At 33.3% G+C, this 13661-nt stretch overlaps 1 protein-coding gene across 6 annotated transcripts; it reads right to left on the reverse strand.

The window, feature by feature from the left end:
* Positions 1-3626: 3626 nt before the first annotated feature.
* Positions 3627-8006, reverse strand: LOC126706193 (uncharacterized). 6 transcript variants are annotated; one of them, XM_050405519.1, is made up of 4 exons: positions 7750-8006; positions 7275-7431; positions 6960-7032; positions 3627-3957 (listed from the first exon to the last, which is right to left on the reverse strand). In XM_050405519.1, the coding sequence occupies exons 1-2, from the start codon at positions 7893-7895 to the stop codon at positions 7281-7283; spliced, it is 297 nt and encodes a 98-aa protein (XP_050261476.1). In that variant the 5' UTR covers positions 7896-8006; the 3' UTR covers positions 3627-3957; positions 6960-7032; positions 7275-7280. The 6 variants fall into 6 exon arrangements, with proteins under 6 accessions (XP_050261476.1, XP_050261477.1, XP_050261478.1 ...); XM_050405520.1 differs by having other exon boundaries at positions 6956-7032; XM_050405521.1 differs by having other exon boundaries at positions 6956-7032; positions 7313-7431; positions 7750-8004.
* Between the last annotated feature and the right edge of the window lie 5655 nt (positions 8007-13661).

A 13661-nucleotide genomic window follows, 5' to 3' on the forward strand; every position in this document is an offset into this window, starting at 1 on the left:
ATCTTTCAAGAGAAGTAATGGCGAAGAAGAGCACCACCATAATTATAAGGTCTCTAGTTCTCTATGGCATTGTTGGCGAATAAGAAACCTTAACAAAAAAAGACACCACTATCAAAGGTTCAGGAGGTATCATGAGAAAAAAAAAGGTGCTGCCAGGAAAATTCCAAGTAAGAGAGGAAAAAAATATACATATTGGATTGGTAGTATATGAAAGAATGATGAAACGTGATTCACGGGAGGTGACATACTGACACTATATCTTTATTTTTGCCTAACATTGATTTTTACAAATCTAAATCAAACAAACTTTTTTATTTTGAGATTTCATGTTTGAATATAAGTTAAAAGACTTTGCAAGAATCCAGACAACAAAATATGCCTTGAGAAAGAAAATGATACTGAGCTGAACTGCTTTTGTCCTAGTAACATTAAAGCAATATATGAACAAAAGCAACCAATCAAGTATTGCACATTATTACTGTCACTTATTTAGGGTAAATTGCAAAGAACATTGCTTTATCCTAAACTATGAGTTTCTAAAATCATACTTTAACTTACACCCAAACTCATTTTTTTTTGTTTCAAGTGAAACATCGTCGTTTTGGGAGATTGATTTGGCAACCAAAAAAAAGAAAACATACACAGACACACATCAGCATGCCAGCGTGTCACTTAACATCCAAAACTTACGGAGGATAGGGTTTTGCTAACGAAATCAAACTTAAAAGTGTAAAATCCAAACAACCTCAAACTTTAGAGTGTACTTTGCAATTTACCCTTTTATTTATTAAGTAGCCATATTATTTGTGGTCTCTTTCCCTTCACAAGTCAAGTATAGGGCAAGACTTGGGTAGTTGGGTATACTAAACTTGTGCACTAGTACTGATAGGACATTGCCATATGATTAGTGTTGGACACGTAACATCCTATTTAATGGTGGAGCTACACATATGAGAGGGGGGTGGGGGAGGTAGTCCAATGTTGCTCTTAAAAAAGTAATTGGTGTAATAGTTATAGAGACATAACTTTAGTTTTCTTCATTTTATTTTTTATTGTAAAATGTGCTCTTATATGTTTATATATATATATATATATATATAAAGTTTGGCACCAAATATGTTTAAATTTATCTTTTTCAACCCATTATGTGACAATTAAACAAGTCATTGACTCATCAAAACAAAATTGTGACTAAAACTACACACGAAATGTCTCTTTAATTGCCACATAATGGGTTAGAGCAAGATAGTTTCAAATATGTTTGGAACCAAACTTGTTTCTCCAAGTTTTGGATCATTCATGTTCTTGAAAATTTCATTAGTTGAATTGAAATATTTTTTTACTCACTTTGGTATACAATTTGATCATTTGTATTGAAAATGAAACTTCTCTAATTCATTACGAATAAAAGATGAATTTTATAAAATGAAAGATCATCATCAAACATAATTTTAATAGAAAATACTAAGCACTTTTTTTTTTGAGTTTGTCTATATATAGCTTATTGTGTGTGTGCGGGGGAGGTAGGGGGGTTGTCTTGACTAATATATTAGTGTCACAACTTGGTCCCCCAAACAAAAACAAAAATTCCTAACTCCACTCCTGATCCTCTTAGATCTAATACACAGAAGCCCTACACCCAAATCATGTCCACTATGTAAAAGTTACATATTTTAACACTCCTTTTATTTTTATTTTACTGAAAACATGTTAACATTCTCATGAAATATAAGACTGAGAGCCTTTATATTTCAAAAATCCAAACCTTTAGTCTTGAATGACCATTCAAGATTAAATCATAGAAGAAAAAACTATATATGTGATAGAAAGTAAAATTTGTTTAAAGTACCCCAACGAGAGTGTGTGTCCAACCATCACACACAAGATTAACGATCAATTATCTTTTGGTAGACCTATGAGGGGTTTTGTTTGTGGCCCAGTAATGCTTGTGATGGTGTCGTTGTGCTGGTTTTTAAAATTTTTTTTTTTTCTTTTTCTTTTTAAGTAATTTTAGTTAGGCAAACTAGCTATCAAAATAATTGGGTTCTTTCAAAAAGTGAATGGGCCATAACAATCCCTCCGGATCTTACTCTAGGATTTGCTGTCATAATCCTAGTGATTTGAACTTCTTTGTTAACTCTTTCCAACCAAAAAAAATCTTATAAAAGTTTACTGCTTTCAAGTAAAGTTGAAGATGAGAGAAATGAGAGAGAATGAATGGTTTCCAATAGGATTTTGAATAACTTGACTCAGAAAAAAATTTGTTTATATTTGTTTATTAACATGAGTCAAATTCAAAGCTCAACTATTAAATAAGCAGAACTCAAACATGATAATGTGCCTTTAAACAAGTTCATAAGAGACTCGATTAATATATAATAATATAAATGTGTAAAATATACTTTTATAGACTTGAGATTAGATTGTGTGTAAATAAGTTTAAAACATATCAAATCATTACTTATAATTTATTGATGATATAAATAGTCCATTTTGTAGTAAAAGTATATACAATTTTTAACAATACAAGATTGGTGAATCTAATTTTTATAAATTTTTTATAATAAAAAAATCATTCTATCTAATTAACTCAAATAATATAATTTCAATTATTAATTAATTAATTATTAGCATAAATTTGCGAAAGGGAAATATATTTTAATCATAGTGTTTACTATATATGAGAAAGGAATAAGTTAATTTAATTGCACTTGAACAAGTTTTAAGCTTATTTGACAAAAAAATGAACCAAACTTGAACATGTAATATAGTATAATAAGCTCGAACTCAGCTCATGATCAAGATAAATTTAAATGAACAATTGTGGACTTTTAATACTAAGCTGGTGTCATTTACCACCATAGTTTCAAGAGAGATCCTCTAAAACAAATCCAAAGCAACATTGGATGCGTACACACTGCTCCAGGATCAGGGGAGATTTATTTTATTTTATTTCTAAGTACGTTTTAACTGGTGTTTAAACTTTAAAGTGGCTCATTGAGGTGACCCAATCTAAAGCATTGATTTAAAATAAATGGTGAGCATTGCTGAGTTTCCTACAATTTCTAGAGGAACAAATTCCTAGATGGGGACATGAGCCATATCCCATTATAAGACCAATTAAATGGAGTAATGATTCATAAATCAACTTCTCTAGGTTGGAGATCAAATTGCTTCAAAGAAAAGGTCAATGGAGTAGACCATGCTACATGAACCTAAAGTGACAGCCTTCGAGGTTTGTCATGACATGGGGCGTCCCATGTGCTCACTATCATGAAATTAACATGCATAACCCAAGCGTTTTGCTTAAGAAAGAAGGAAAAAAAAAAGCATAAACTCTAACATAGTGACAAACAGAACCATAAGACTTTGTCACGAAACTTCTGTGAAGTCAGTCATTCACACTTTTCTTTCATGGTGCATTTTCACTAGGCAGCCGTCTTATACTGCAAGTGTACACACCAAAAACTCACTAACTCCCATCTCAGTTGGCAATCGAATCATAATTCATAACTCAGAAGTTCATAACAGCTTGAATTTGACTAGCTATAGAAATATGTGTCCTGAACCGAAAAAAATACTCACCACTCCACAGCAAGTGCACCGGTATTGAGCACTAATTATCATATCATGAAAAAGCAATGCAATTTTTTATTAAAAAGAAATAAAGCAGCAAAAGCTAATAGATGTGCTTCAGAAACTAACTGTACCAGAAATCATTGAACAAAAGATTCAACTAGCCAAAACTAATGCAAGTTGATGACCATGATATGGAGAAACTCCCAAGTTTCTTCTTGGAAATGGCATAACCTAGATGACAAACTTATTAATTTCCTATACTACTAGAAAGCATAAGCTCCTACAGGATATCCACTCTCTACGACTGCCCCAAATTAACTTTTCTTTTTTTTTTCTTTTGGCACACAAATGTGCTGATACAACTGCCCTTTCAAGTACCTGCAAAGACAAAGCAAAACGAACATTATATATTTAAGAATTTAGGACTATATACACCAAGTGATTTCAAAATCACAGCAATCCCAGGATACCCAAACATAACTTGTTCCCAAATCCCAAGAATAACCTTCACAAAATACTCCCCTCCAAGCAAAAACATGCTTAATATGAAATTGAAAGACAAGTAGATGTAGAAAAGAACATATTCAAGCAAATATACTGAAAGAAAGATAAGTTACACAAGCCATATTCAGAAAAGAAAGTATCAAAATTCTTCAAAACTTGTGAAGACACGAAAGACTCAATAAACCACACATCCAAAACTATTGCTGCAAAAGCTTAAATGATGGTGTTGTGTCATCTTTCTTATTTCCATAATCAACATAGGTACACATTACTAACAGAGACTGTGATAGAGTTACTGTCTCCATGAATTTTATGTCAGAAGATTCCAAATGATCCTCTTGGTAACACTTAAACATTAGTTAGGCAACTTGTCTTATGAGAGAGGGAGGGAAAAAGGGGAAGGAGTGGGGGGTGGGGTGGGTGGTACCCATAATGTCTGGTGATTGAAATGCAACCTCCCACAGCCTAAACAATGTATAAAGGACAACGTCCATAGGTATCCAGTTTCTCCTCTATGTGATATCCTTTTTCTTTTTCTTTTTTGGGAAAAGTTCCTCTTTGTGATTTTTTTTAATTGGCAAGTTAAACATGCACCCAATGTGTCTTGAACATGTGACCTCACACTCCACCTAGAACTTATACAGGGAGGAGAAGCCAGTTGAGCTAGTGCTCACTGGCTTCCTTTCTGTGATATCACATTAGTAAACATTACACTCAGTAAAGAAAATCAATAAGTGCATGGATCATAGTATAAAATGATAGAAAATCCTACATTCGAGTTAAAAAATGAGATTTTTAGTTATAACTAAAGGATCAAATTAGGACTCAAGTTTCAAAACTCTGTCAAACATAGGCATATTCAATTAGTCACATGGAAAATATTCTCCCAACACCACACAATTAGAGAAATAAGTGTGTAATGCTAGTTGAAGAGCTTTCCCTTTTTTTCCTCTCCCACCTTAAAAAGAGAAGGAAAGAAAGTTGAACGAGAATGTATGATTTTCATCACACAAAGAATCCAGGAATATGCTAACAAAAGGACCCTATAAAGCACCATCAAATAGAGTTATGGTTTATCCTCCCAAATGGAAGAAAACTTTAATCAGTTGCCCTGGAAGTTTTATATGGTCTTTTTAGAATCTGATGTAATTCTACATGGACAACTTTTTTAGCAAAAGAACCATAGCTAGTATTCATAGAACAAAGAAAATGATAAAAACATGAGATTTTGAGTATGACTCGTAATATATTTCATCCATAACACAGCAGATAAAAGTAACAAATAAATAAACATGAATAGCTAGATCCCCCCAAAAGAAAAATCATATAAATAGTAAGAGACTACAGTAGTGGTAATTAGCATTTCCAACTTACTTAATGTCCAAAGAAGATCCAAAAACCCAAGATATAAAAAAACACATGCAGATTTTGGTGTATGTGTGTGTGTGTGTGTGTGTGTGTGTGTGTGGATGGGGGGGAGGAGGGGGTTAAAATGATAGGTAAATTACTCAAGATGATCTTGGTTAAAATTTAAATTACAAGTTTTAAGTTTGGTATTGTCATTTAAGTCCTTGAAGTTTCAATTTTGTCAATTACATCCTCAAACTTTGCAAACATTGTTAATGAGATCCTTTCATACACGACTATTAAAAATTTGCTGTTAACAACACAATGACGTATTTTTGTGCCTTCTTTGAGTTCTTTCCCATGTTAACCTTTTAATTCTTTTTGTCTTTATTTTTCTCTCTCTTTCTCTTCCCTAAACTCTTTCAAGAATCCAATTACATTATATACAATAAATTAACCAAACTTGTTCCCAAGAATTGGAATGACAAAATGGGAATTGAAGACCTCATATGTGAACAAAAGAATTCAATCCACTAGAATGAATAAGATCAAAACTAAATGTTTTTTTTTTTTTAAGAAAGAGTCATGCAGAAAAGCCCCATCAACCCATTCCCAAACCCTTCTAAAATCAATCTATACAATAGAATTAAGGAATATGTTAATAATGTAGCAAAAAATCATAAAAATAAGCCAAACACCCAACCAATTTCAAAGACTACACCATTGAGGAGAACTCTAGTCTAATGTCTGGTCTTTTGCAGCATGGTTAGGTGATTGTGGAGGAAACCTCTGAAAAGAAGATCCAAGAGAAAGACACTAAAAAACTCCTGTACGGCTGTACCTCAAAGCTATCATAAATGAATCAGTAAAGCTACAGTCACCTCTCCCTTTCCTAGTACCACACATGGCCATGGACTCTTACAAGATGCCAGGCTATTATAAAAGAAACACAAATCATAGTCAATGTTTGTGCAATTGGACTGATGGGATATATGGATGTCTAGGCTATTTCCTCATATGGACCTTCGATGTGAGACTGATCCCCTGTCCACCCATGCCAGCCAAGTGCTTTGTGTCGGTGGTAGAAGGTAAATGGGTAATAAAGAAAGGGTTTGAGGAGAGAGAGAGAGAGAGAGGGAGAGAGAGAGAGAGATTTAATGGTAAAATGGGAAAGAAAAATTAAACTACATCATTTTTGTAGTGTTAAGTATTAACAGTGAGTCAGTGACTTGGATCAAATTGACAACGTTTGCAAAGTTTGAGGACAAACTTGAAAAAATTGAAACTTTAGGTTCCAAAATGACCACAAACTTAGAGGATGCAATGTAAAATTTAACCCACAATATTTTACAAATATTATAATCTCCAAAAAAAAAAAAAAAAAAAAAGTTTCTCTATGCAAGTTATTTGACTGAATAACTCGCTAATCTAATCATTTCTAGGGTTCTACATTAACCATTTACTCGTACAAAATCAGCAATTTCACCACATTTGTGTTTTAGAAAGAAAGGATTAAAAAGATAACCTACAATGCAGCATCATTCTCCCTGCCATTTGGATGATTGAAAGTCCTCGTGCATCACCCGTCTTTTCCATTCCACCCTATCAATTCCCAATCCCAAGTCTTTTTCATCAACCATACTTAAAATACTAACAAACTCCTACCAAGCCCTCACTCTATCAACCAAACACAACAACCATAACCAGATTTTTTTTTTTTTAAGTCTCAAAACATTTTAATGTTTTCTAAGGCATTAGTGGATACATAACAACAAAAGTAGAAAAAAAAAGTTGTTTTTTTTAATTTGATTATTGTCATGTATCCCAAAAACAGCAAGACTCACAAACTACTAGCGATCCTGACAAGTACGGCAGAAGGTACCATGAGACAGCTCACAAAAAGCTCGCACGTTGACAGCAATGTGAGATGTAAGGCGAGTCGCAGCCATCACGTTCCCAAGCGGCAGCAGCGATTGTGTGCATCCCAATTCTCCCAAGTTCCTATACCAAAACACAAAACCAGTAAATCTCAGTTTAAACAAAAACATTGGATCCCTTTACTTGCTAGCTACAATAATGTTTTTCAATAGCTAATTCATTGTGAAACTTGTTTTATAAGATAGATCATTATCATTTGAGACCCCCAAGAAAGTAAATTTCCATAAGTATGTGTGTGAGCATCAAAATTAAACAATGCTCTACTTAGTTTGAAACTAATAAGTAAACATTTAGGAACTTGTTTTCAGTGTTTCCAGCACTTTTTTTTATAATAAAAAAAAAAACAACATATTTTTTGTATGGGGTTAGGGTTAGAGAGACCTGGAGAGGGGAGCAAAGGAGAGACGGCGGGGAGCGGCGAGAGGCGGAGGACGGAGGCGGGGGAGTGGCGGCGATGCGCGGCGCGTTGAAGCCCTAGCGGTAGAGATCAACGAGCGTGACAGCGATGAACCTGATCTCAAAGACATTTCTGACTCTCTCTCTTTCACTCTCAGTGTTTTTCGTGTTTGAGAAATGTAAGGGTTTTTGAGGGTTTAAGGTTAAGGTAAGGAGATAGATGGTAGAATGAAAATGAATACTCTAGTATTATACTACTATGTACTTTACTTATGTAGTAGTAGTATACTATTTCATACTAAGTATTTGTGATTGATATGGTGCTGTGTCGAAGTACGAGGATTTTGTGTAGCTTCATTAGTTACGTCCGTCTGATTCGCATCGTGTGACAATTATGTTGTCTAGTACAAGTGTGAAACTAGGTTTTGGAACCACTGCATATACATTTAATTTTTGTTTCAATACTTGCTGATCAAGTTTTGAGTTTTTTCAGTTTGTAATCTGAAATCTAGATTATCTTGATCTTTGAAGTACTATCTATCCCCTTGTCTGTACTTTTTTTTTTTCTTTACTTATTGTATTATATTTTGATTTTTTTTTTTTTTTTGAGAAGAGAGTGATTGAACTTTAATTCATGTATACACATTTTCTCTTATTTTGTTGTATGGAATTATTCGCCTGTTGAACTATTAAATTAATTCATCGGATAAAATTAAAGATTTATGTATTATACTGCTTTTTTTTTTTTAATATTTTCTTTTGGCAACATGTTCAATTTTAGATTTTATTTGTATCATCGGATTAACTTAAATCATTTGATTTTTAAAGTATATAGAGATTTACATTAATCAAAAGAGACATTAATTTTAAGAATTTTGTTACTTATGTCATAAAAAATTAATCTCATTTGTATAAGAATTTTGATTAACCACAAAATTAGGCTAGCTATTTAACATATAAATGTTTATTTTACTATAATAGTTTTTTAGTGCCTACTTGCTAAAGACAATATATCTACTCTTTAAAAACTTTTAAGAATGATAATGTATATCATCATTTTCCAACAATAAACAACTAAGTTTTGCTAAGAAAAAAAAAAAAAAAAAGATAACAAAAGGCATGTGTCATCGAATTTTTCATTAGATAAATTATAAGTTTTGAAATTTTAAACCTAGAAATCAACGTTCTTTAGATAACAAATAAAACACCTTATATTATCATTCCAACTTTCTAAGAATTTCTACCATTTAAAACTCAAAATACGTAATAAAAAAAAAAAAAAAAATTGGGATGCTAAAATTTAGTGAGAGTAATTTAGATATTACACAATAAAATATTTTAAGAATCATAAACTTTCATTAAGGTTTAACTGAGAGAATAACAATATGACATATTTGCTTTTTTCCAAAATATTAAGGGAAAAATTGCTTGATTTTAAAGTTTAAGGAAGAATTGTAAACTCCCCCGTACATAAAGGATGAAAAGTGTTTTTATCCTAAGTTTTTGTTTTTGTTTTTGTGTGTAAAACTATGTGTTTTAACTTAAAATTGTGTGTAAAGAAAAAAATATACAAAAAGTCAACCCAAGAAAATTGTATGTGGAATAGTGAATTTTGGCTCAACAATGTTGATTAAACCAACAAAAAATTTCTAAAAACACAACAGAATGATACAACATTTTCATAATACCTTTATAATTTTGTTATATTTTATTTTAACTTGTAAAGAATTGATAGTTCAACAGTTTTAAAAATATCGTGACGACATTAAGATGTCTTAACATTTTTCACACAAAAAAATGCTATGTCCATGACATTTTCACAACAAATTCTAAGTAATAAGTTACTACAAGTTGTTATTGATGGGTAAAACTGTAATTTCATTGGTAAGTTTAAATTAGAACTAATAACAATTTACCACATTTGATTTGTGTAGTGGGCCTTTTTTACAATGTTGGGTTGGGCTGCCTCCTGCGGTATTAGGCCCAAGTGTTCTGAGTAAGGGAGTCAGGACCGATCCAACTGCAACTCACTTTGGTCCGACTTAGGCACAAACTATGCCCCGTTTGCCAGGCTTTGATCACAGGCCCATGGCAAGCAAAGCTGCTCCGGGTAAGTTATGGCAGGTAAATATAATAAAGATAACACAAGAAATAGTAGATAAAATGAATAAAAGGGAGTGACAAGAGGCACCCCGTAGGCCAAAAGTAGAGAAATAAATAGGGAATAATAATAATGGGGTTATTGAATCAAAGAGGGAAAAATTAGTCTGCCATGCCAAGTAATGCTGCGAAGCTGAAACTAAGAAGGTAAACCACTTCCTCAATGCGACTAATCTCCTAGAGGAAAGAAATTAATTGCTTTGAGGGAATGGGCCTGAATGATTTATGTTTAATGAGGATCCTCTGTCTTTTTTGATAGAGAGCAAGGCTTTAAAAGGAGAGAGGAGATCAACCTATTGGTGCATGTCTGTCATTCTATACTCCCTATTCTCTATCCTTCCTAGTTTTTCCTTTCTTTTTTTTTCTCTTTCTTTTCTTTCTCAGTGTTTACTTATTCTATTGCAATTTTTTCCTAGTGGTTGCTATTACAGTGTTTGTGATTGTTATCCTGACCGTAATCCCTTGCTGTGCATGGCAAGGCCCTTTTTTATAGTGCCCCGTAACCGGATTTTACTATTTTAGCCTTGAACAACCTTTGTCTGGTCTAGGTGTCCTTGCCGACCACTTATTGGTTTGTCAGTCGCTCAACCACCACCACTTACCTATGCTGTCCGTGACACCAGACAAAGAAGGCTATTTTGTTTGTTTACCCACTGTGCCACAATGTGAGTTCTCTCTCTCTCTCTCTTCCTATCCCTCATGGCATGCACCTAGTGGTCCCAGCTCATTCTTACTTCCTTTGGGTGGTATGTCATCCCAGTAGGACATTTCCTCCAAAAGAGCCTAAGCAGGAACCCTAAAATAGGTTTTCCTCTCTCCCCACCACCAGACCATGCTTTCTTACCACTAACCCATGACTTCACCACCTCCTGTATTGGCTGGGTACAGGCTGGTGATGTCTAGGCCTTACGCATGCTTTACTTCCATGTATATCTGAAATCTGCCTGCTGCTCATGCGTTTGCTGTAGTCTAGAGGCTTGTCTGCACATCCTGCTGCCCATCCTTGGTTTTTTATGGCATGAGCCATTTTTTGGCTTCTCATTCTTTAAAGCCTGCTCCTTTCGGGGTTGGCCTTTTTGCTTGGCCGTGGGCTTTTTCTCCTTCAACCCACTCTCTTGCTCTTTTCTGTAGTCTTTGCATGTCCTGCCGTACTGCTCTGCCATTTCTACTATGGCGTTATTTGACCTAAGCCTGCTGGGCCTCTTTGGGCTTATTGCTTATTCTTCCCTCAATAACTCAGTATAGTCATTTGAGCTTTTTGGTTACGTTGGGCATCCTTGGCTCATTTACTTTCCTTGAGCCCTTTTGGCCATTTTCCTAGTTCTGCATTCTCATGGGCTTTTACTAACTCCTTTGGGCTTCCCTGACCCAATTACCTTATCCTTCATCCTTGGGACTCATGGACTTTCCATCAACCCCTTACTTTCCTTACTTTCATTACTTTAGGCCTGCTGTGGTCCATTTTCACTTTTCTACATCACATACTACCCATGGGTTTGCTTCTTTTCCGGGCTCCTTTAGGCCCGTGTACTTCCTCAAGGCTCATTTGTTTATTTCATGGGCCCGCAATCCATTATTCCTGCTGCTTGGGCTTAATGGTTTTTCTATCCACTTACTAACTTTTTTCTGCCCATGTTGCTGGGCTTCTTCTTTCTATTGGGCTTCCAAAAATGATCATCAACAATTTGTTATGAAAGTGTTGTAAAAATTATTGTGGAAGTAGCACTTCTTTTTCACAATACTTTTATTTTTAGTTATGGTTGGTTGTATGATATTTTATTATTTTATTTTGACTTATAATGAATTAACACCTCAACAATTATGAAAATATTGTGCCAATTTGTAGTGTTAATATTTTATTATAATGTGAAACAACGCAAATTGGACAAACCAAAAATAATATAGCAAATCTACTAAAGCTTTATGTATTCAAAAAAAAAAAAAAAAACCGACCAGCAAAATAATGAAAATTGAACAAACTAAAACTGCTGTAGCGAAATTACTGTAACTTTTCTCATTCACTCTTTATATATAGAAATATACATTGCACTTACAATGTAAATTTATATTGTAAACACATAAAAATGGGCAAATGTTGTACACATTTGAAATATATATATATTGCAAATGTATATAATATTTGCCACTTTTTGTGTGTATACAATATAAGCTTACATGGCAAAAATGAGCTTTTGCCCCTTCGTCCAAAAGATGTTAGCAAAACACCCCCATTCTGAAACTATCTAGCAAAATATCCCTATTTTGAAACTCGATTTTCTAAAAATTGAGTTTTACATTGAAACTCAATTTTTAGAAAATCGAGTTATAGGCAATCAAACTTAAAAAAAAAAAAAAAAATTTATGGAACTTGAGTTCCATGTGAATTTTTCCAAATAACTTGATTTTCATCAAATCGAGTTTCAAAATAGGGGCATTTTGTTAGATAGTTTCAGAATAGAGGTATTTGGCTACATCTTTTGAGCAAAAGGAGCAAATGCCAATTTTGGCCAAGCTTACATTACAAATACAAAGTAAACATATAAAGATCCTTAAAAAAAATAAAAAATAAAAAAGAGGAAAAAAGCAACTCACTAAGCCAAAAATATTGTTCATAACACTGTTCATGAGCCTTTGGCTCTTTTTATATGTAAACCAATGCCTCAATTACCCAACCAATCAAAGACTAGATATGAATAATCAAAATAAAAACTTGCTTTAGTTATAGAAAAGTGCTATGTCTTCAATATTTTCACAACAAATTTTAAGTGGTAGGTTTTTATTGGTTGTTATGGGTGAGTAAAAAAGTAATTTAAGTTATAGATTCAAATGTGGGTTCCAGTTAGCTCAACTGGTAAAGTCTCTGATGGTTGTATAAGAGATCTGGAGTTCAATCCCCGCCTACACCAAAAACTGATTGGTGTCTTGGTCTGATGATAAAGAACAATCATTAGGAGCAGACGTCATAGGTTGAAACTCTTTCAAAAAAAAAAAGTTATAGATTCGAATTAAAACCAATAACAACTTATCACCTATGATTTATTATGAAAGTGTTGTGAAAATATTGTGAGTGTACCATTCCTTTTAGTTATAATCATGTGACTTGTAACTAGCTTAGGCATACTCAAATCCACCGCGACTTGACCTTTGACCCTATTGTGAGGCTGTAAGAGTGCACAAAAAGAAAGAGAAAAGCGTGTTTACTGGGAGATAATAACAGAATGTGTATAAAAAAATTAAGTGTAAAAATGCAAATCACACCCTTTAAATTTGGTCAATTGTCATTTTAATCATGTAAGTTTTATTTTTATCATTTTAATCCTTTAAGTTCACATTTGCGATTATCATTAATCCTTCCTCCATTCTATTAAAAAGTTACCATGCAAGACGAACATTGATTATCAAAATATAAACTTACAAGACCAAAATGAATACAAAATTTATAGAACCAAAAATGACTATCGGCTAAACTTAAAATGATAATTTGTCTTTCTCAAAAAAAAAAAAAATATGATAATTTGTATTTTAGCTAAAATAAAAAAATAAAAAAAAATTTATAGTGTTATAGTATTAAAATTTTATTGTGTAATAATTATCAGGAGCTATGGGCGGAAGGACTAAGACTCTAAGAGTGACGGTATCTACGAATCTACGAGACCAAAATGACACTCTCTCACACACACACATATATAGAAGTGCAAGTTGAGACAGCGTCCAAGTCAAGCAGATGGAGAATTATT

The sequence above is a fragment of the Quercus robur genome, chromosome 11, assembly GCF_932294415.1.
Source record: "Quercus robur chromosome 11, dhQueRobu3.1, whole genome shotgun sequence".
NCBI classification, from domain to species: domain Eukaryota; kingdom Viridiplantae; phylum Streptophyta; class Magnoliopsida; order Fagales; family Fagaceae; genus Quercus; species Quercus robur.